Raw genomic sequence first — 22,226 nt, forward strand, 5'->3', positions numbered from 1 at the left:
TGAACGAGCACGTATCGCAACGACCTTTCGTGAGCGCGCACGCTAGTTCCATAGAATATTCTGGCTCCTCGACGGCTTCCGCAAGAGAGACACATCGTCCGGCATGTTATTTTAGTTTTTTTTTCATGCTTTCGTGAATTGTGCTGATATTCTCAACAGGTGCGATGCAGCAGACGCTGACTCCTCACGTCTACTGGGCTCAGCGGCATGAGGACATCTACCTGCGAGTGGAGCTGATTGACGCGCAGGTGAGTGGAGAGAGGACCTGTCACCCAGAGGCAATAAATACACCGCTCACAAACAGTGTACTCCGAAGTTCACATTGGGTTGAGAATCGACCCTTAGCATGAGGATGTAGCCCTAATGTGACTGATGCCCCTAATGCCCCTATCATTGCATTATAGAAAATCATTTTGATTTATTTAACTAGGCAAGTCAGTTAAGAACAAATTCTTATTTTCAATGACGACCTAGGAACAGTTGGTTAACTGCCTTGTTCAGGGGCAGAACGACAGATTTGTACCTTGTCAGCTCAGGGATTTGATCTTGCAACCTTTCGGTTACTAGTCCAACGCTCTAACCACTAGGCTACCTGCTGGTTACTGGCCCAACTCTCTAACCACTAGGCTACCTGCTGGTTACTGGCCCAACTCTCTAACCACTAGACTACCTGCTGGTTACTGGCCCAACGCTCTAACCACTAGACTACCTGCTGGTTACTGACCCAACTCTCTAACCACTAGGCTACCTGCTGGTTACTGGCCCAACTCTCTAACCACTAGACTACCTGCTGGTTACTGGCCCAACGCTCTAACCACTAGACTACCTGCTGGTTACTGACCCAACACTCTAACCACTAGACTACCTGCTGGTTACTGACCCAACACTCTAACAACTAGACTACCTGCTGGTTACTAGTCCAACGCTCTAACCACTAGGCTACCTGCTGGTTACTGGCCCAACTCTCTAACCACTAGGCTACCTGCTGGTTACTGGCCCAACTCTCTAACCACTAGGCTACCTGCTGGTTACTGGCCCAACTCTCTAACCACTAGACTACCTGCTGGTTACTGGCCCAACGCTCTAACCACTAGACTACCTGCTGGTTACTGACCCAACACTCTAACCACTAGACTACCTGCTGGTTACTGACCCAACACTCTAACAACTAGACTACCTGCTGGTTACTGGCCCAACTCTCTAACCACTAGACTACCTGCTGGTTACTGGCCCAACTCTCTAACCACTAGACTACCCTACTGCCCCAGAATAGAATATAAATACAATTGTATGCTTGTGTTTCTGAGAATGATGTATCCATCATAACTGAGTCACTGTGATGTGTCCATCATAACTGAGTCACTGTGATGTGTCCATCATAACTGAGTCACTGTGATGTGTCCATCATAACTGAGTCACTGTGATGTGTCCATCATAACTGAGTCACTGTGATGTGTCCATCATAACTGAGTCACTGTGATGTGTCCATCATAACTGAGTCACTGTGATGTGTCCATCATAACTGAGTCACTGTGATGTGTCCATCATAACTGAGTCACTGTGATGTGTCCATCATAACTGAGTCACTGTGATGTGTCCATCATAACTGAGTCACTGTGATGTGTCCATCATAACTGAGTCACTGTGATGTGTCCATCATAACTGAGTCACTGTGATGTATCCATCATAACTGAGTCACTGTGATGTATCCATCATAACTGAGTCACTGTGATGTGTCCATCATAACTGAGTCACTGTGATGTGTCCATCATAACTGAGTCACTGTGATGTGTCCATCATAACTGAGTCACTGTGATGTGTCCATCATAACTGAGTCACTGTGATGTGTCCATCATAACTGAGTCACTGTGATGTGTCCATCATAACTGAGTCACTGTGATGTGTCCATCATCCTCTTCAGAGTGGCTAGCAGGCTTCTTCAGAGTGGCTAGCAGGCTTCTTCAGAGTGGCTAGCAGGCTTCTTCAGAGTGGCTGGCAGGCTTCTTCAGAGGTGGTAAATAACATCAGTATGGTCTACATCTTAAGTGCATGGAGATGGTGTTTGAAGATAGTGTTTCGACATAGCGAGACTTCCTCTTCACAGATAGACTAGGGGCTGATAACGAGTCCTGACTGCTTTCATTTGCATCGACAACACAAACCAGTTGTCTGTCTTCATTTTGGTATCCTCTTTGGTAGAGTCTAAAGAGGAGCAACTTTAACTCATGATGTAGTCTCTATCCTCTTTGGTAGAGTCTAAAGAGGAGCAGCTTTAACTCATGATGTAGTCTCTATCCTCTTTGGTAGAGTCTAAAGAGGAGCAACTTTAACTCATGATGTAGTCTCTATCCTCTTTGGTAGAGTCTAAAGAGGAGCAACTTTAACTCATGATGTAGTCTCTATCCTCTTTGGTAGAGTCTAAAGAGGAGCAACTTTTACTTATGATGTAGTCTCTATCCTCTTTGGTAGAGTCTAAAGAGGAACAACTCATAATGTAGTCTGTACTGTCTTCTCTTCTCTTGCAGAATCTTGACATCAGCGTGCATGATAATGTCCTCCAATTCAGGGGTACGTATTCTTTAGTACAGTATTATCAACTAGAAGACACCTACCATTAGAGCATGGCTTTGAAGACTCATTCACCTACCATGAGAGCATGGCTTTGAAGACTCATTCACCTACCATGAGAGCATGGCTTTGAAGACTCATTCACCTACCATGAGAGCATGGCTTTGAAGACTCATTCACCTACCATGAGAGCATGGCTTTGAAGACTCATTCACCTACCATGAGAGCATGGCTTTGAAGACTCATTCACCTACCATTAGAGCATGGCTTTGAAGACTCATTCACCTACCATTAGAGCATGGCTTTGAAGACTCATTCACCTACCATGAGAGCATGGCTTTGAAGATCATTCACCTACCATGAGAGCATGGCTTTGAAGACTCATTCACCTACCATTAGAGCATGGCTTTGAAGACTCATTCACCTACCATTAGAGCATGGCTTTGAAGACTCATTCACCTACCATGAGAGCATGGCTTTGAAGACTCATTCACCTACCATGAGAGCATGGCTTTGAAGACTCATTCACCTACCACGAGAGCATGGCTTTGAAGACTCATTCACCTACCATGAGAGCATGGCTTTGAAGACTCATTCACCTACCATGAGAGCATGGCTTTGAAGACTCATTCACCTACCATGAGAGCATGGCTTTGAAGACTCATTCACCTACCATCAGAGCATGGCTTTGAAGACTCATTCACCTACCATGAGAGCATGGCTTTGAAGACTCATTCACCTACCATCAGAGCATGGCTTTGAAGAATCATTCACCTACCATTGAAGGGCGGCAGGGTAGCCTAGTGGTTAGAGCGTTGGACTAGTAACCGGAAGGTTGCGAGTTCAAACCCCCGAGCTGACCCTGAACAGGCAGTTAACCCACTGTTCCCAGGCCGTCATTGAAAATAAGAATTTGTTCTTAACTGACTTGCCTGGTTAAATAAAGAAAAAATAAAAAAAAATTAGAGCATGGCTTTGAAGACTCATTCACCTACCATGAGAGCATGGCTTTGAAGACTCATTCACCTACCATGAGAGCATGGCTTTGAAGACTCATTTACCTACCATGAGAGCATGGCTTTGAAGACTCATTCACCTACCATGAGAGCATGGCTTTGAAGACTCATTCACCTACCATGAGAGCATGGCTTTGAAGTCTCATTCACCTACCATGAGAGCATGGCTTTGAAGACTCATTCACCTACCATTAGAGCATGGCTTTGAAGACTCATTCACCTACCATTAGAGCATGGCTTTGAAGAAACAAATGATCATTTTGTTTTTGTTTCCAGCCCAGGGTCATGGAGCAAGAGGACAGAATGATTATGAGTTTAGTCTGCCGTTTCTTAATGCTGTGAAGACAGAGGTACTGTTTACTAGATGGACTATTCTGAATAATAACAGACTGTGTTTACTAGACTATTCTGAATAATAAGACTGTTTACTAGACTATTCTGAATAATAACAGACTGTTTACTAGATGGACTATTCTGAATAATAACAGACTGTTTACTAGACTATTCTGAATAATAATAGACTGTTTACTAGACTATTCTGAATAATAATATACTGTGTTAACTAGACTATTCTGAATAATAACAGACTGTTAACTAGACTATTCTGAAGAATAATATACTGTGTTTACTAGACTATTCTGAATAATAATATACTGTTAACTAGATGGACTATTCTGAATAATAACAGACTGTTTACTAGATGGACTATTCTGAATAATAACAGACTGTTTACTAGACTATTCTGAATAATAATATACTGTTAACTAGATGGACTATTCTGAATAATAACAGACTGTTTACTAGATGGACTATTCTGAATAATAACAGACTGTTTACTAGATGGACTATTCTGAATAATAACAGACTGTTTACTAGACTATTCTGTATAATAATATACTGTTTACTAGACTATTCTGAATAATATTAGACTGTGTTTACTAGACTATTCTGTATAATAATATACTGTTTACTAGACTATTCTGAATAATAACAGACTGTTAACTAGACTATTCTGTATAATAGACTGTTTACTAGACTATTCTGAATAATATTAGACTGTTAACTAGACTATTCTGAATAATAACAGACTGTTAACTAGACTATTCTGTATAATAATATACTGTGTTTACTAGATGGTGTGTGTGTGGTTGGTTATTCTAACCTAATAGATATCATGTGTTCTCCAGGTGAGCCACAGGTCGACCCAACGCCAGGTCAACATCACAGTGCGTAAGCAGCTGAGTGGCTGGTGGGACAGACTCACCCTACAGGAGAAGAAACCCCTGTTCCTGGCTCCTGACTTCGACCGCTGGATGGACGAGTCTGACGCTGAGATGGAGCTACGGGAGAAGGTGACGTTCTGTAATGTTAATTCAGGATGTCAGGATGCATTTGGTGTTACAGCAGATAAGGCTCATTAATGAGAGAGACAGCGCCTGCCTGCCTGCCTGCCTCTGCCTGCCTGCCTGTCTGCCTGCCTGCCTGTCTGCCTGCCTGCCTGCCTGTCTGCCTGCCTGTGTCTGCCTGCCTGTGTCTGCCTGCCTGTGTCTGCCTGTCTGTGTCTGCCTGTCTGTGTCTGCCTGTCTGTGTCTGCCTGCCTGCCTGTGTCTGCCTGCCTGCCTGTGTCTGCCTGCCTGCCTGTGTCTGCCTGCCTGCCTGCCTGCCTGTCTGCCTGCCTGTGCCTGCCTGCCTGTGTCTGCCTGCCTGTGTCTGCCTGTCTGCCTGCGTCTGCCTGCCTGTGCCTGCCTGCCTGTCTGCCTGCGTCTGCCTGCCTGTGCCTGCCTGTCTGCCTGCCTGTCTGCCTGCCTGCCTGTGTCTGCCTGTGTCTGTCTGCCTGCCTGTCTGTCTCTGCGGTGAGGGAAGAGCATCAAGCATAGCACATTGTGACAGTGATTACTTCATATTTATATGTTATAATTGATTCATAACAATATAATATAGAACACTTACTGTATATATATTCGTTGTGTATTCTGTTGTAACTTTACAGGAGGAGAAAAAGAATCGACTGAACATGGAGGCAAGGCTGTCAGAGGACTGTGAGTATAACACACTGTATTTAACAAGTTGAGGACTGTCAGAGGACTGGGAGTATAACACACTGTATTTAACAAGTTGAGGACTGTCAGAGGACCATGAGTATAACACACTGTATTTAACAAGTTGAGGACTGTGAGTATAACACACTGTATTTAACAAGTTGAGGACTGAGAGTATAACACACTGTATTTAACAAGTTGAGGACTGTCAGAGGACTGGGAGTATAACACACTGTATTTAACAAGTTGAGGACTGAGTATAACACACTGTATTTAACAAGTTGAGGACTGGGAGTATAACACACTGTATTTAACAAGTTGAGGACTGTGAGTGTAACACACTGTATTTAACAAGTTGAGGACTGTCAGAGGACTGTGAGTATAACACACTGTATTTAACAAGTTGAGGACTGTCAGAGGACTGTGAGTATAACACACTGTATTTAACAAGTTGAGGACTGGGAGTATAACACACTGTATTTAACAAGTTGAGGAGTGTCAGAGGACTGTGAGTGTAACACACTGTATTTAACAAGTTGAGGACTGTCAGAGGACTGTGAGTATAACACACTGTATTTAACAAGTTGAGGACTGTCAGAGGACTGTGAGTGTAACACACTGTATTTAACAAGTTGAGGACTGTCAGAGGACTGTGAGTATAACACACTGTATTTAACAAGTTGAGGACTGTCAGAGGACTGGGAGTATAACACACTGTATTTAACAAGTTGAGGACTGGGAGTATAACACACTGTATTTAACAAGTTGAGGACTGTCAGAGGACTGTGAGTATAACACACTGTATTTAACAAGTTGAGGACTGTCAGAGGACTGTGAGTATAACACACTGTATTTAACAAGTTGAGGACTGTGAGTATAACACACTGTATTTAACAAGTTGAGGACTGTCAGAGGACTGTGAGTATAACACTATTTAACAAGTTGAGGACTGTGAGTATAACACACTGTATTTAACAAGTTGAGGACTGTCAGAGGACTGTGAGTATAACACACTGTATTTAACAAGTTGAGGACTGGGAGTATAACACACTGTATTTAACAAGTTGAGGACTGTCAGAGGACTGTGAGTATAACACACTGTATTTAACAAGTTGAGGACTGTGAGTATAACACACTGTATTTAACAAGTTGAGGACTGTCAGAGGACTGTGAGTATAACACACTGTATTTAACAAGTTGAGGACTGTGAGTATAACACACTGTATTTAACAAGTTGAGGACTGTCAGAGGACTGTGAGTATAACACACTGTATTTAACAAGTTGAGGAGTGTCAGAGGACTGTGAGTATAACACACTGTATTTAACAAGTTGAGGACTGTGAGTATAACACACTGTATTTAACAAGTTGAGGAGTGTCAGAGGACTGTGAGTGTAACACACTGTATTTAACAAGTTGAGGACTGTCAGAGGACTGTGAGTATAACACACTGTATTTAACAAGTTGAGGACTGGGAGTATAACACACTGTATTTAACAAGTTGAGGACTGTGAGTATAACACACTGTATTTAACAAGTTGAGGACTGTCAGAGGACTGTGAGTATAACACACTGTATTTAACAAGTTGAGGACTGAGTATAACACACTGTATTTAACAAGTTGAGGAGTGTGAGTGTAACACACTGTATTTAACAAGTTGAGGACTGTCAGAGGACTGGGAGTATAACACACTGTATTTAACAAGTTGAGGACTGTCAGAGGACTGTGAGTATTATACACTGTATTTAACAAGTTAAGGACTGTGAGTATAACACACTGTATTTAACAAGTTGAGGACTGTCAGAGGACTGTGAGTATAACACACTGTATTTAACAAGTTGAGGACTGTCAGAGGACTGTGAGTATAACACACTGTATTTAACAAGTTGAGGACTGGGAGTATAACACACTGTATTTAACAAGTTGAGGACTGTCAGAGGACTGTGAGTGTAACACACTGTATTTAACAAGTTGAGGACTGTCAGAGGACTGTGAGTATAACACACTGTATTTAACAAGTTGAGGACTGGGAGTATAACACACTGTATTTAACAAGTTGAGGACTGTCAGAGGACTGTGAGTATAACACACTGTATTTAACAAGTTGAGGACTGTGAGTATAACACACTGTATTTAACAAGTTGAGGACTGGGAGTATAACACACTGTATTTAACAAGTTGAGGACTGGGAGTATAACACACTGTATTTAACAAGTTGAGGACTGTGAGTATAACACACTGTATTTAACAAGTTGAGGACTGTCAGAGGACTGTGAGTATAACACACTGTATTTAACAAGTTGAGGACTGGGAGTATAACACACTGTATTTAACACGTTGAGGAGTGTCAGAGGACTGTGAGTGTAACACACTGTATTTAACAAGTTGAGGACTGTCAGAGGACTGTGAGTATAACACACTGTATTTAACAAGTTGAGGACTGTCAGAGGACTGTGAGTATAACACACTGTATTTAACAAGTTGAGGACTGTCAGAGGACTGAGTGTAACACACTGTATTTAACAAGTTGAGGACTGTCAGAGGACTGTGAGTATAACACACTGTATTTAACAAGTTGAGGACTGTGAGTATAACACACTGTATTTAACAAGTTGAGGACTGTCAGAGGACTGTGAGTATAACACACTGTATTTAACAAGTTGAGGACTGTGAGTATAACACACTGTATTTAACAAGTTGAGGACTGTCAGAGGACTGTGAGTATAACACACTGTATTTAACAAGTTGAGGAGTGTCAGAGGACTGTGAGTATAACACACTGTATTTAACAAGTTGAGGACTGAGTATAACACACTGTATTTAACAAGTTGAGGAGTGTCAGAGGACTGTGAGTGTAACACACTGTATTTAACAAGTTGAGGACTGTCAGAGGACTGTGAGTATAACACACTGTATTTAACAAGTTGAGGACTGGGAGTATAACACACTGTATTTAACAAGTTGAGGACTGGGAGTATAACACACTGTATTTAACAAGTTGAGGACTGTGAGTATAACACACTGTATTTAACAAGTTGAGGACTGTCAGAGGACTGTGAGTATAACACACTGTATTTAACAAGTTGAGGACTGAGTATAACACACTGTATTTAACAAGTTGAGGAGTGTGAGTGTAACACACTGTATTTAACAAGTTGAGGAATGTCAGAGGACTGGGAGTATAACACACTGTATTTAACAAGTTGAGGACTGTCAGTATTATACACTGTATTTAACAAGTTGAGGACTGTGAGTATAACACACTGTATTTAACAAGTTGAGGACTGTCAGAGGACTGTGAGTGTAACACACTGTATTTAACAAGTTGAGGACTGTCAGAGGACTGTGAGTATAACACACTGTATTTAACAAGTTGAGGACTGGGAGTATAACACACTGTATTTAACAAGTTGAGGACTGTCAGAGGACTGGGAGTATAACACACTGTATTTAACAAGTTGAGGAGTGTCAGAGGACTGTGAGTGTAACACACTGTATTTAACAAGTTGAGGACTGTCAGAGGACTGTGAGTATAACACACTGTATTTAACAAGTTGAGGACTGTCAGAGGACTGAGTGTAACACACTGTATTTAACAAGTTGAGGAGTGTGAGTGTAACACACTGTATTTAACAAGTTGAGGACTGTCAGAGGACTGTGAGTATAACACACTGTATTTAACAAGTTGAGGACTGGGAGTATAACACACTGTATTTAACAAGTTGAGGACTGTGAGTGTAACACACTGTATTTAACAAGTTGAGGACTGTCAGAGGACTGTGAGTATAACACACTGTATTTAACAAGTTGAGGACTGTCAGAGGACTGTGAGTATAACACACTGTATTTAACAAGTTGAGGACTGTGAGTATAACACACTGTATTTAACAAGTTGAGGACTGTCAGAGGACTGGGAGTATAACACACTGTATTTAACAAGTTGAGGAGTGTCAGAGGACTGTGAGTGTAACACACTGTATTTAACAAGTTGAGGACTGTCAGAGGACTGGGAGTATAACACACTGTATTTAACAAGTTGAGGACTGTGGGAGTATAACACACTGTATTTAACAAGTTGAGGACTGTCAGAGGACTGTGAGTATAACACACTGTATTTAACAAGTTGAGGACTGTCAGAGGACTGTGAGTATAACACACTGTATTTAACAAGTTGAGGACTGTGAGTATAACACACTGTATTTAACAAGTTGAGGACTGTCAGAGGACTGTGAGTATAACACTGTATTTAACAAGTTGAGGACTGTGAGTATAACACACTGTATTTAACAAGTTGAGGACTGTCAGAGGACTGTGAGTATAACACACTGTATTTAACAAGTTGAGGACTGGGAGTATAACACACTGTATTTAACAAGTTGAGGACTGTCAGAGGACTGGGAGTATAACACACTGTATTTAACAAGTTGAGGACTGTGAGTATAACACACTGTATTTAACAAGTTGAGGACTGTCAGAGGACTGTGAGTATAACACACTGTATTTAACAAGTTGAGGACTGTGAGTATAACACACTGTATTTAACAAGTTGAGGACTGTCAGAGGACTGTGAGTATAACACACTGTATTTAACAAGTTGAGGAGTGTCAGAGGACTGTGAGTATAACACACTGTATTTAACAAGTTGAGGACTGAGTATAACACACTGTATTTAACAAGTTGAGGAGTGTCAGAGGACTGTGAGTATAACACACTGTATTTAACAAGTTGAGGACTGTCAGAGGACTGTGAGTATAACACACTGTATTTAACAAGTTGAGGACTGGGAGTATAACACACTGTATTTAACAAGTTGAGGACTGTCAGAGGACTGTGAGTATAACACACTGTATTTAACAAGTTGAGGACTGAGTATAACACACTGTATTTAACAAGTTGAGGACTGTCAGAGGACTGTGAGTATAACACACTGTATTTAACAAGTTGAGGACTGTCAGAGGACTGTGAGTATAACACACTGTATTTAACAAGTTGAGGACTGTCAGAGGACTGGAGTATAACACACTGTATTTAACAAGTTGAGGACTGTCAGAGGACTGTGAGTATAACACACTGTATTTAACAAGGACTGTGAGTATAACACACTGTATTTAACAAGTTGAGGACTGTCAGAGGACTGTGAGTATAACACACTGTATTTAACAAGTTGAGGACTGTCAGAGGACTGTGAGTATAACACACTGTATTTAACAAGTTGAGGACTGGGAGTATAACACACTGTATTTAACAAGTTGAGGACTGTCAGAGGACTGTGAGTGTAACACACTGTATTTAACAAGTTGAGGACTGTCAGAGGACTGTGAGTATAACACACTGTATTTAACAAGTTGAGGACTGTCAGAGGACTGTGAGTATAACACACTGTATTTAACAAGTTGAGGACTGGGAGTATAACACACTGTATTTAACAAGTTGAGGACTGTCAGAGGACTGTGAGTATAACACACTGTATTTAACAAGTTGAGGACTGTGAGTATAACACACTGTATTTAACAAGTTGAGGACTGGGAGTATAACACACTGTATTTAACAAGTTGAGGACTGGGAGTATAACACACTGTATTTAACAAGTTGAGGACTGTGAGTATAACACACTGTATTTAACAAGTTGAGGACTGTCAGAGGACTGTGAGTATAACACACTGTATTTAACAAGTTGAGGACTGGGAGTATAACACACTGTATTTAACAAGTTGAGGACTGTCAGAGGACTGGGAGTATAACACACTGTATTTAACACGTTGAGGAGTGTCAGAGGACTGTGAGTGTAACACACTGTATTTAACAAGTTGAGGACTGTCAGAGGACTGTGAGTATAACACACTGTATTTAACAAGTTGAGGACTGTCAGAGGACTGTGAGTATAACACACTGTATTTAACAAGTTGAGGACTGTCAGAGGACTGAGTGTAACACACTGTATTTAACAAGTTGAGGACTGTCAGAGGACTGTGAGTATAACACACTGTATTTAACAAGTTGAGGACTGTGAGTATAACACACTGTATTTAACAAGTTGAGGACTGTCAGAGGACTGTGAGTATAACACACTGTATTTAACAAGTTGAGGACTGTGAGTATAACACACTGTATTTAACAAGTTGAGGACTGTCAGAGGACTGTGAGTATAACACACTGTATTTAACAAGTTGAGGAGTGTCAGAGGACTGTGAGTATAACACACTGTATTTAACAAGTTGAGGACTGAGTATAACACACTGTATTTAACAAGTTGAGGAGTGTCAGAGGACTGTGAGTGTAACACACTGTATTTAACAAGTTGAGGACTGTCAGAGGACTGTGAGTATAACACACTGTATTTAACAAGTTGAGGACTGGGAGTATAACACACTGTATTTAACAAGTTGAGGACTGGGAGTATAACACACTGTATTTAACAAGTTGAGGACTGTGAGTATAACACACTGTATTTAACAAGTTGAGGACTGTCAGAGGACTGTGAGTATAACACACTGTATTTAACAAGTTGAGGACTGAGTATAACACACTGTATTTAACAAGTTGAGGAGTGTGAGTGTAACACACTGTATTTAACAAGTTGAGGACTGTCAGAGGACTGGGAGTATAACACACTGTATTTAACAAGTTGAGGACTGTCAGTATTATACACTGTATTTAACAAGTTGAGGACTGTGAGTATAACACACTGTATTTAACAAGTTGAGGACTGTCAGAGGACTGTGAGTATAACACACTGTATTTAACAAGTTGAGGACTGGGAGTATAACACACTGTATTTAACAAGTTGAGGACTGTCAGAGGACTGTGAGTGTAACACACTGTATTTAACAAGTTGAGGACTGTCAGAGGACTGTGAGTATAACACACTGTATTTAACAAGTTGAGGACTGGGAGTATAACACACTGTATTTAACAAGTTGAGGACTGTCAGAGGACTGGGAGTATAACACACTGTATTTAACAAGTTGAGGAGTGTCAGAGGACTGTGAGTGTAACACACTGTATTTAACAAGTTGAGGACTGTCAGAGGACTGTGAGTATAACACACTGTATTTAACAAGTTGAGGACTGTCAGAGGACTGAGTGTAACACACTGTATTTAACAAGTTGAGGAGTGTGAGTGTAACACACTGTATTTAACAAGTTGAGGACTGTCAGAGGACTGTGAGTATAACACACTGTATTTAACAAGTTGAGGACTGTCAGAGGACTGGGAGTATAACACACTGTATTTAACAAGTTGAGGACTGTGAGTATAACACACTGTATTTAACAAGTTGAGGACTGTCAGAGGACTGGGAGTATAACACACTGTATTTAACAAGTTGAGGAGTGTCAGAGGACTGTGAGTGTAACACACTGTATTTAACAAGTTGAGGACTGTCAGAGGACTGGGAGTATAACACACTGTATTTAACAAGTTGAGGACTGGGAGTATAACACACTGTATTTAACAAGTTGAGGACTGTCAGAGGACTGTGAGTATAACACACTGTATTTAACAAGTTGAGGACTGTCAGAGGACTGTGAGTATAACACACTGTATTTAACAAGTTGAGGACTGTGAGTATAACACACTGTATTTAACAAGTTGAGGACTGTCAGAGGACTGTGAGTATAACACTGTATTTAACAAGTTGAGGACTGTGAGTATAACACACTGTATTTAACAAGTTGAGGACTGTCAGAGGACTGTGAGTATAACACACTGTATTTAACAAGTTGAGGACTGGGAGTATAACACACTGTATTTAACAAGTTGAGGACTGTCAGAGGACTGGGAGTATAACACACTGTATTTAACAAGTTGAGGACTGTGAGTATAACACACTGTATTTAACAAGTTGAGGACTGTCAGAGGACTGTGAGTATAACACACTGTATTTAACAAGTTGAGGACTGTGAGTATAACACACTGTATTTAACAAGTTGAGGACTGTCAGAGGACTGTGAGTATAACACACTGTATTTAACAAGTTGAGGAGTGTCAGAGGACTGTGAGTATAACACACTGTATTTAACAAGTTGAGGACTGAGTATAACACACTGTATTTAACAAGTTGAGGAGTGTCAGAGGACTGTGAGTGTAACACACTGTATTTAACAAGTTGAGGACTGTCAGAGGACTGTGAGTATAACACACTGTATTTAACAAGTTGAGGACTGGGAGTATAACACACTGTATTTAACAAGTTGAGGACTGTGAGTATAACACACTGTATTTAACAAGTTGAGGACTGTCAGAGGACTGTGAGTATAACACACTGTATTTAACAAGTTGAGGACTGAGTATAACACACTGTATTTAACAAGTTGAGGAGTGTGAGTGTAACACACTGTATTTAACAAGTTGAGGACTGTCAGAGGACTGGGAGTATAACACACTGTATTTAACAAGTTGAGGACTGTCAGAGGACTGGGAGTATAACACACTGTATTTAACAAGTTGAGGACTGTCAGAGGACTGTGAGTATAACACACTGTATTTAACAAGTTGAGGACTGTGAGTATAACACACTGTATTTAACAAGTTGAGGACTGTCAGAGGACTGTGAGTATAACACACTGTATTTAACAAGTTGAGGACTGTCAGAGGACTGTGAGTATAACACACTGTATTTAACAAGTTGAGGACTGGGAGTATAACACACTGTATTTAACAAGTTGAGGACTGTCAGAGGACTGTGAGTATAACACACTGTATTTAACAAGTTGAGGACTGTGAGTATAACACACTGTATTTAACAAGTTGAGGACTGTCAGAGGACTGGGAGTATAACACACTGTATTTAACAAGTTGAGGACTGTGTATAACACACTGTATTTAACAAGTTGAGGAGTGTCAGAGGACTGTGAGTGTAACACACTGTATTTAACAAGTTGAGGACTGTCAGAGGACTGTGAGTATAACACACTGTATTTAACAAGTTGAGGACTGTCAGAGGACTGTGAGTATAACACACTGTATTTAACAAGTTGAGGACTGTGAGTATAACACACTGTAGTGTTGTAGTGTTGTAGTGACTGTCAGAGGACTGGGAGTATAACACACTGTATTTAACAAGTTGAGGACTGTCAGAGGACTGTGAGTATAACACACTGTATTTAACAAGTTGAGGACTGTCAGAGGACTGTGAGTATAACACACTGTATTTAACAAGTTGAGGACTGGGAGTATAACACACTGTATTTAACAAGTTGAGGACTGTCAGAGGACTGTGAGTGTAACACACTGTATTTAACAAGTTGAGGACTGTCAGAGGACTGTGAGTATAACACACTGTATTTAACAAGTTGAGGACTGTCAGAGGACTGTGAGTATAACACACTGTATTTAACAAGTTGAGGACTGTCAGAGGACTGTGAGTATAACACACTGTATTTAACAAGTTGAGGACTGGGAGTATAACACACTGTATTTAACAAGTTGAGGACTGTCAGAGGACTGTGAGTATAACACACTGTATTTAACAAGTTGAGGACTGTGAGTATAACACACTGTATTTAACAAGTTGAGGACTGGGAGTATAACACACTGTATTTAACAAGTTGAGGACTGGGAGTATAACACACTGTATTTAACAAGTTGAGGACTGTGAGTATAACACACTGTATTTAACAAGTTGAGGACTGTCAGAGGACTGGGAGTATAACACACTGTATTTAACAAGTTGAGGAGTGTCAGAGGACTGTGAGTGTAACACACTGTATTTAACAAGTTGAGGACTGTCAGAGGACTGTGAGTATAACACACTGTATTTAACAAGTTGAGGAGTGTCAGAGGACTGAGTGTAACACACTGTATTTAACAAGTTGAGGACTGAGTATAACACACTGTATTTAACAAGTTGAGGACTGGGAGTATAACACACTGTATTTAACAAGTTGAGGACTGTGAGTGTAACACACTGTATTTAACAAGTTGAGGACTGTCAGAGGACTGTGAGTATAACACACTGTATTTAACAAGTTGAGGACTGGGAGTATAACACACTGTATTTAACAAGTTGAGGACTGTCAGAGGACTGGGAGTATAACACACTGTATTTAACAAGTTGAGGAGTGTCAGAGGACTGTGAGTGTAACACACTGTATTTAACAAGTTGAGGACTGTCAGAGGACTGTGAGTATAACACACTGTATTTAACAAGTTGAGGACTGTCAGAGGACTGTGAGTGTAACACACTGTATTTAACAAGTTGAGGACTGTCAGAGGACTGTGAGTATAACACACTGTATTTAACAAGTTGAGGACTGTCAGAGGACTGGGAGTATAACACACTGTATTTAACAAGTTGAGGACTGGGAGTATAACACACTGTATTTAACAAGTTGAGGACTGTCAGAGGACTGTGAGTATAACACACTGTATTTAACAAGTTGAGGACTGTCAGAGGACTGTGAGTATAACACACTGTATTTAACAAGTTGAGGACTGTGAGTATAACACACTGTATTTAACAAGTTGAGGACTGTCAGAGGACTGTGAGTATAACACTGTATTTAACAAGTTGAGGACTGTGAGTATAACACACTGTATTTAACAAGTTGAGGACTGTCAGAGGACTGTGAGTATAACACACTGTATTTAACAAGTTGAGGACTGGGAGTATAACACACTGTATTTAACAAGTTGAGGACTGGGAGTATAACACACTGTATTTAACAAGTTGAGGACTGTGAGTATAACACACTGTATTTAACAAGTTGAGGACTGTCAGAGGACTGTGAGTATAACACACTGTATTTAACAAGTTGAGGACTGGGAGTATAACACACTGTATTTAACAAGTTGAGGACTGTGAGTATAACACACTGTATTTAACAAGTTGAGGACTGTCAGAGGACTGTGAGTATAACACACTGTATTTAACAAGTTGAGGACTGAGTATAACACACTGTATTTAACAAGTTGAGGAGTGTGAGTGTAACACACTGTATTTAACAAGTTGAGGACTGTCAGAGGACTGGGAGTATAACACACTGTATTTAACAAGTTGAGGACTGTCAGAGGACTGGGAGTATAACACACTGTATTTAACAAGTTGAGGACTGTCAGAGGACTGTGAGTATTATACACTGTATTTAACAAGTTGAGGACTGTGAGTATAACACACTGTATTTAACAAGTTGAGGACTGTCAGAGGACTGTGAGTATAACACACTGTATTTAACAAGTTGAGGACTGTCAGAGGACTGTGAGTATAACACACTGTATTTAACAAGTTGAGGACTGGGAGTATAACACACTGTATTTAACAAGTTGAGGACTGTCAGAGGACTGTGAGTATAACACACTGTATTTAACAAGTTGAGGACTGTGAGTATAACACACTGTATTTAACAAGTTGAGGACTGTCAGAGGACTGGGAGTATAACACACTGTATTTAACAAGTTGAGGACTGTGTATAACACACTGTATTTAACAAGTTGAGGAGTGTCAGAGGACTGTGAGTGTAACACACTGTATTTAACAAGTTGAGGACTGTCAGAGGACTGTGAGTATAACACACTGTATTTAACAAGTTGAGGACTGTCAGAGGACTGTGAGTATAACACACTGTATTTAACAAGTTGAGGACTGTGAGTATAACACACTGTAGTGTTGTAGTGTTGTAGTGACTGTCAGAGGACTGGGAGTATAACACACTGTATTTAACAAGTTGAGGACTGTCAGAGGACTGTGAGTATAACACACTGTATTTAACAAGTTGAGGACTGTCAGAGGACTGTGAGTATAACACACTGTATTTAACAAGTTGAGGACTGGGAGTATAACACACTGTATTTAACAAGTTGAGGACTGTCAGAGGACTGTGAGTGTAACACACTGTATTTAACAAGTTGAGGACTGTCAGAGGACTGTGAGTATAACACACTGTATTTAACAAGTTGAGGACTGTCAGAGGACTGTGAGTATAACACACTGTATTTAACAAGTTGAGGACTGTCAGAGGACTGTGAGTATAACACACTGTATTTAACAAGTTGAGGACTGGGAGTATAACACACTGTATTTAACAAGTTGAGGACTGTCAGAGGACTGTGAGTATAACACACTGTATTTAACAAGTTGAGGACTGTGAGTATAACACACTGTATTTAACAAGTTGAGGACTGGGAGTATAACACACTGTATTTAACAAGTTGAGGACTGGGAGTATAACACACTGTATTTAACAAGTTGAGGACTGTGAGTATAACACACTGTATTTAACAAGTTGAGGACTGTCAGAGGACTGGGAGTATAACACACTGTATTTAACAAGTTGAGGAGTGTCAGAGGACTGTGAGTGTAACACACTGTATTTAACAAGTTGAGGACTGTCAGAGGACTGTGAGTATAACACACTGTATTTAACAAGTTGAGGAGTGTCAGAGGACTGAGTGTAACACACTGTATTTAACAAGTTGAGGACTGAGTATAACACACTGTATTTAACAAGTTGAGGACTGGGAGTATAACACACTGTATTTAACAAGTTGAGGACTGTGAGTGTAACACACTGTATTTAACAAGTTGAGGACTGTCAGAGGACTGTGAGTATAACACACTGTATTTAACAAGTTGAGGACTGGGAGTATAACACACTGTATTTAACAAGTTGAGGACTGTCAGAGGACTGGGAGTATAACACACTGTATTTAACAAGTTGAGGAGTGTCAGAGGACTGTGAGTGTAACACACTGTATTTAACAAGTTGAGGACTGTCAGAGGACTGTGAGTATAACACACTGTATTTAACAAGTTGAGGACTGTCAGAGGACTGTGAGTGTAACACACTGTATTTAACAAGTTGAGGACTGTCAGAGGACTGTGAGTATAACACACTGTATTTAACAAGTTGAGGACTGTCAGAGGACTGGGAGTATAACACACTGTATTTAACAAGTTGAGGACTGGGAGTATAACACACTGTATTTAACAAGTTGAGGACTGTCAGAGGACTGTGAGTATAACACACTGTATTTAACAAGTTGAGGACTGTCAGAGGACTGTGAGTATAACACACTGTATTTAACAAGTTGAGGACTGTGAGTATAACACACTGTATTTAACAAGTTGAGGACTGTCAGAGGACTGTGAGTATAACACTGTATTTAACAAGTTGAGGACTGTGTATAACACACTGTATTTAACAAGTTGAGGACTGTCAGAGGACTGTGAGTATAACACACTGTATTTAACAAGTTGAGGACTGGGAGTATAACACACTGTATTTAACAAGTTGAGGACTGTCAGAGGACTGTGAGTATAACACACTGTATTTAACAAGTTGAGGACTGTGAGTATAACACACTGTATTTAACAAGTTGAGGACTGACTGTGAGTATAACACACTGTATTTAACAAGTTGAGGACTGTGAGTATAACACACTGTATTTAACAAGTTGAGGACTGTCAGAGGACTGTGAGTATAACACACTGTATTTAACAAGTTGAGGAGTGTCAGAGGACTGTGAGTATAACACACTGTATTTAACAAGTTGAGGACTGAGTGTAACACACTGTATTTAACAAGTTGAGGAGTGTCAGAGGACTGTGAGTGTAACACACTGTATTTAACAAGTTGAGGACTGTCAGAGGACTGTGAGTATAACACACTGTATTTAACAAGTTGAGGACTGGGAGTATAACACACTGTATTTAACAAGTTGAGGACTGTGAGTATAACACACTGTATTTAACAAGTTGAGGACTGTCAGAGGACTGTGAGTATAACACACTGTATTTAACAAGTTGAGGACTGTCAGAGGACTGTGAGTATAACACACTGTATTTAACAAGTTGAGGACTGGGAGTATAACACACTGTATTTAACAAGTTGAGGACTGTCAGAGGACTGTGAGTATAACACACTGTATTTAACAAGTTGAGGACTGTGAGTATAACACACTGTATTTAACAAGTTGAGGACTGTCAGAGGACTGGGAGTATAACACACTGTATTTAACAAGTTGAGGACTGGGAGTATAACACACTGTATTTAACAAGTTGAGGACTGTGTATAACACACTGTATTTAACAAGTTGAGGAGTGTCAGAGGACTGTTAGTGTAACACACTGTATTTAACAAGTTGAGGACTGTCAGAGGACTGTGAGTATAACACACTGTATTTAACAAGTTGAGGACTGTCAGAGGACTGTGAGTATAACACACTGTATTTAACAAGTTGAGGACTGTGAGTATAACACACTGTATTTAACAAGTTGAGGACTGTCAGAGGACTGTGAGTATAACACACTGTATTTAACAAGTTGAGGACTGTGATTATAACACTGTATTTAACAAGTTGAGGACTGTCAGAGGACTGTGAGTATAACACACTGTATTTAACAAGTTGAGGACTGTGAGTATAACACACTGTATTTAACAAGTTGAGGACTGTCAGAGGACTGTGAGTATAACACACTGTATTTAACAAGTTGAGGACTGTCAGAGGACTGTGAGTATAACACACTGTATTTAACAAGTTGAGGACTGTGAGTATAACACTGTATTTAACAAGTTGAGGACTGTCAGAGGACTGTGAGTGTAACACACTGTATTTAACAAGTTGAGGAGTGTCAGAGGACTGTGAGTGTAACACACTGTATTTAACAAGTTGAGGACTGTCAGAGGACTGTGAGTATAACACACTGTATTTAACAAGTTGAGGACTGTCAGAGGACTGGGAGTGTAACACACTGTATTTAACAAGTTGAGGACTGTCAGAGGACTGAGTATAACACGCTGTATTTAACAAGTTGAGGACTGTCAGAGGACTGGGAGTATAACACACTGTATTTAACAAGTTGAGGACTGTGAGTATAACACACTGTATTTAACAAGTTGAGGACTGTGAGTATAACACACTGTATTTAACAAGTTGAGGACTGTCAGAGGACTGTGAGTATAACACACTGTATTTAACAAGTTGAGGACTGTCAGAGGACTGTGAGTATAACACACTGTATTTAACAAGTTGAGGACTGGGAGTATAACACACTGTATTTAACAAGTTGAGGACTGTCAGAGGACTGTGAGTATAACACACTGTATTTAACAAGTTGAGGACTGTCAGAGGACTGTGAGTGTAACACACTGTATTTAACAAGTTGAGGACTGTCAGAGGACTGTGAGTATAACACACTGTATTTAACAAGTTGAGGACTGGGAGTATAACACACTGTATTTAACAAGTTGAGGACTGTCAGAGGACTGTGAGTATAACACACTGTATTTAACAAGTTGAGGACTGTCAGAGGACTGTGAGTGTAACACACTGTATTTAACAAGTTGAGGACTGTCAGAGGACTGTGAGTATAACACACTGTATTTAACAAGTTGAGGACTGTCAGAGGACTGTGAGTATAACACACTGTATTTAACAAGTTGAGGACTGTCAGAGGACTGTGAGTATAACACACTGTATTTAACAAGTTGAGGACTGGGAGTATAACACACTGTATTTAACAAGTTGAGGACTGTCAGAGGACTGTGAGTATAACACACTGTATTTAACAAGTTGAGGACTGTCAGAGGACTGGGAGTATAACACACTGTATTTAACAAGTTGAGGACTGTCAGAGGACTGGGAGTATAACACACTGTATTTAACAAGTTGAGGACTGTGAGTATAACACACTGTATTTAACAAGTTGAGGACTGTCAGAGGACTGTGAGTATAACACACTGTATTTAACAAGTTGAGGACTGTGAGTATAACACACTGTATTTAACAAGTTGAGGACTGTGAGTATAACACACTGTATTTAACAAGTTGAGGACTGTGAGTATAACACACTGTATTTAACAAGTTGAGGACTGTCAGAGGACTGTGAGTATAACACACTGTATTTAACAAGTTGAGGACTGTCAGAGGACTGTGTATAACACACTGTATTTAACAAGTTGAGGACTGGGAGTATAACACACTGTATTTAACAAGTTGAGGACTGTCAGAGGACTGTGAGTATAACACACTGTATTTAACAAGTTGAGGACTGTCAGAGGACTGGGAGTATAACACACTGTATTTAACACGTTGAGGACTGTGAGTATAACACACTGTATTTAACAAGTTGAGGACTGTCAGAGGACTGTGAGTATAACACACTGTATTTAACAAGTTGAGGACTGTCAGAGGACTGTGAGTATAACACACTGTATTTAACAAGTTGAGGACTGTCAGAGGACTGAGTATAACACACTGTATTTAACAAGTTGAGGACTGGGAGAATAACACACTGTATTTAACAAGTTGAGGACTGGGAGTATAACACACTGTATTTTTATGTGTAAGAAATATAGGCAGAGAATGTGACATGTGACCTATATTGTGAATTTCTTCCCAGCATACATCACTCTGAAGAAAGCTTTTCTGTTCACCTACAACCTGGTTCAGTTCTTGGGCTTCTCCTGGATCTTCATCAACATGACCATCCGACTCGTTATACTGGGACAAGGTGAATCACTTCAGTTAGACATGACCATCCGACTCGTTATACTGGGACAAGGTGAATCACTTCAGTTAGACATGACCATCTGACTCGTTATACTGGGACAAGGTGAATCACTTCAGTTTGACATGACCATCTGACTCTTTATACTGGGACAA

The 22,226-nt window shown here is 40.2% G+C and overlaps 1 protein-coding gene across 1 annotated transcript in view; it reads left to right on the top strand.

Moving 5' to 3' along the window:
* The first annotated feature begins 57 nt into the window (after window positions 1-57).
* LOC139406286 (very-long-chain (3R)-3-hydroxyacyl-CoA dehydratase-like) overlaps window positions 58-22,226 on the top strand; it is a 28,190-nt gene continuing 6,021 nt past the window's right edge. Inside the window, exons 1-6 of the mRNA XM_071148742.1 lie at window positions 58-248; window positions 2,526-2,568; window positions 3,861-3,934; window positions 4,772-4,936; window positions 5,575-5,623; window positions 21,964-22,074. Coding sequence (XP_071004843.1) covers window positions 165-248; window positions 2,526-2,568; window positions 3,861-3,934; window positions 4,772-4,936; window positions 5,575-5,623; window positions 21,964-22,074 — 526 coding nt within the window. The 5' untranslated portion in view covers window positions 58-164. The remainder of the gene's footprint in view (window positions 249-2,525; window positions 2,569-3,860; window positions 3,935-4,771; window positions 4,937-5,574; window positions 5,624-21,963; window positions 22,075-22,226) is intronic.

Source organism: Oncorhynchus clarkii, chromosome 4, assembly GCF_045791955.1.
Source record: "Oncorhynchus clarkii lewisi isolate Uvic-CL-2024 chromosome 4, UVic_Ocla_1.0, whole genome shotgun sequence".
NCBI classification, from domain to species: domain Eukaryota; kingdom Metazoa; phylum Chordata; class Actinopteri; order Salmoniformes; family Salmonidae; genus Oncorhynchus; species Oncorhynchus clarkii.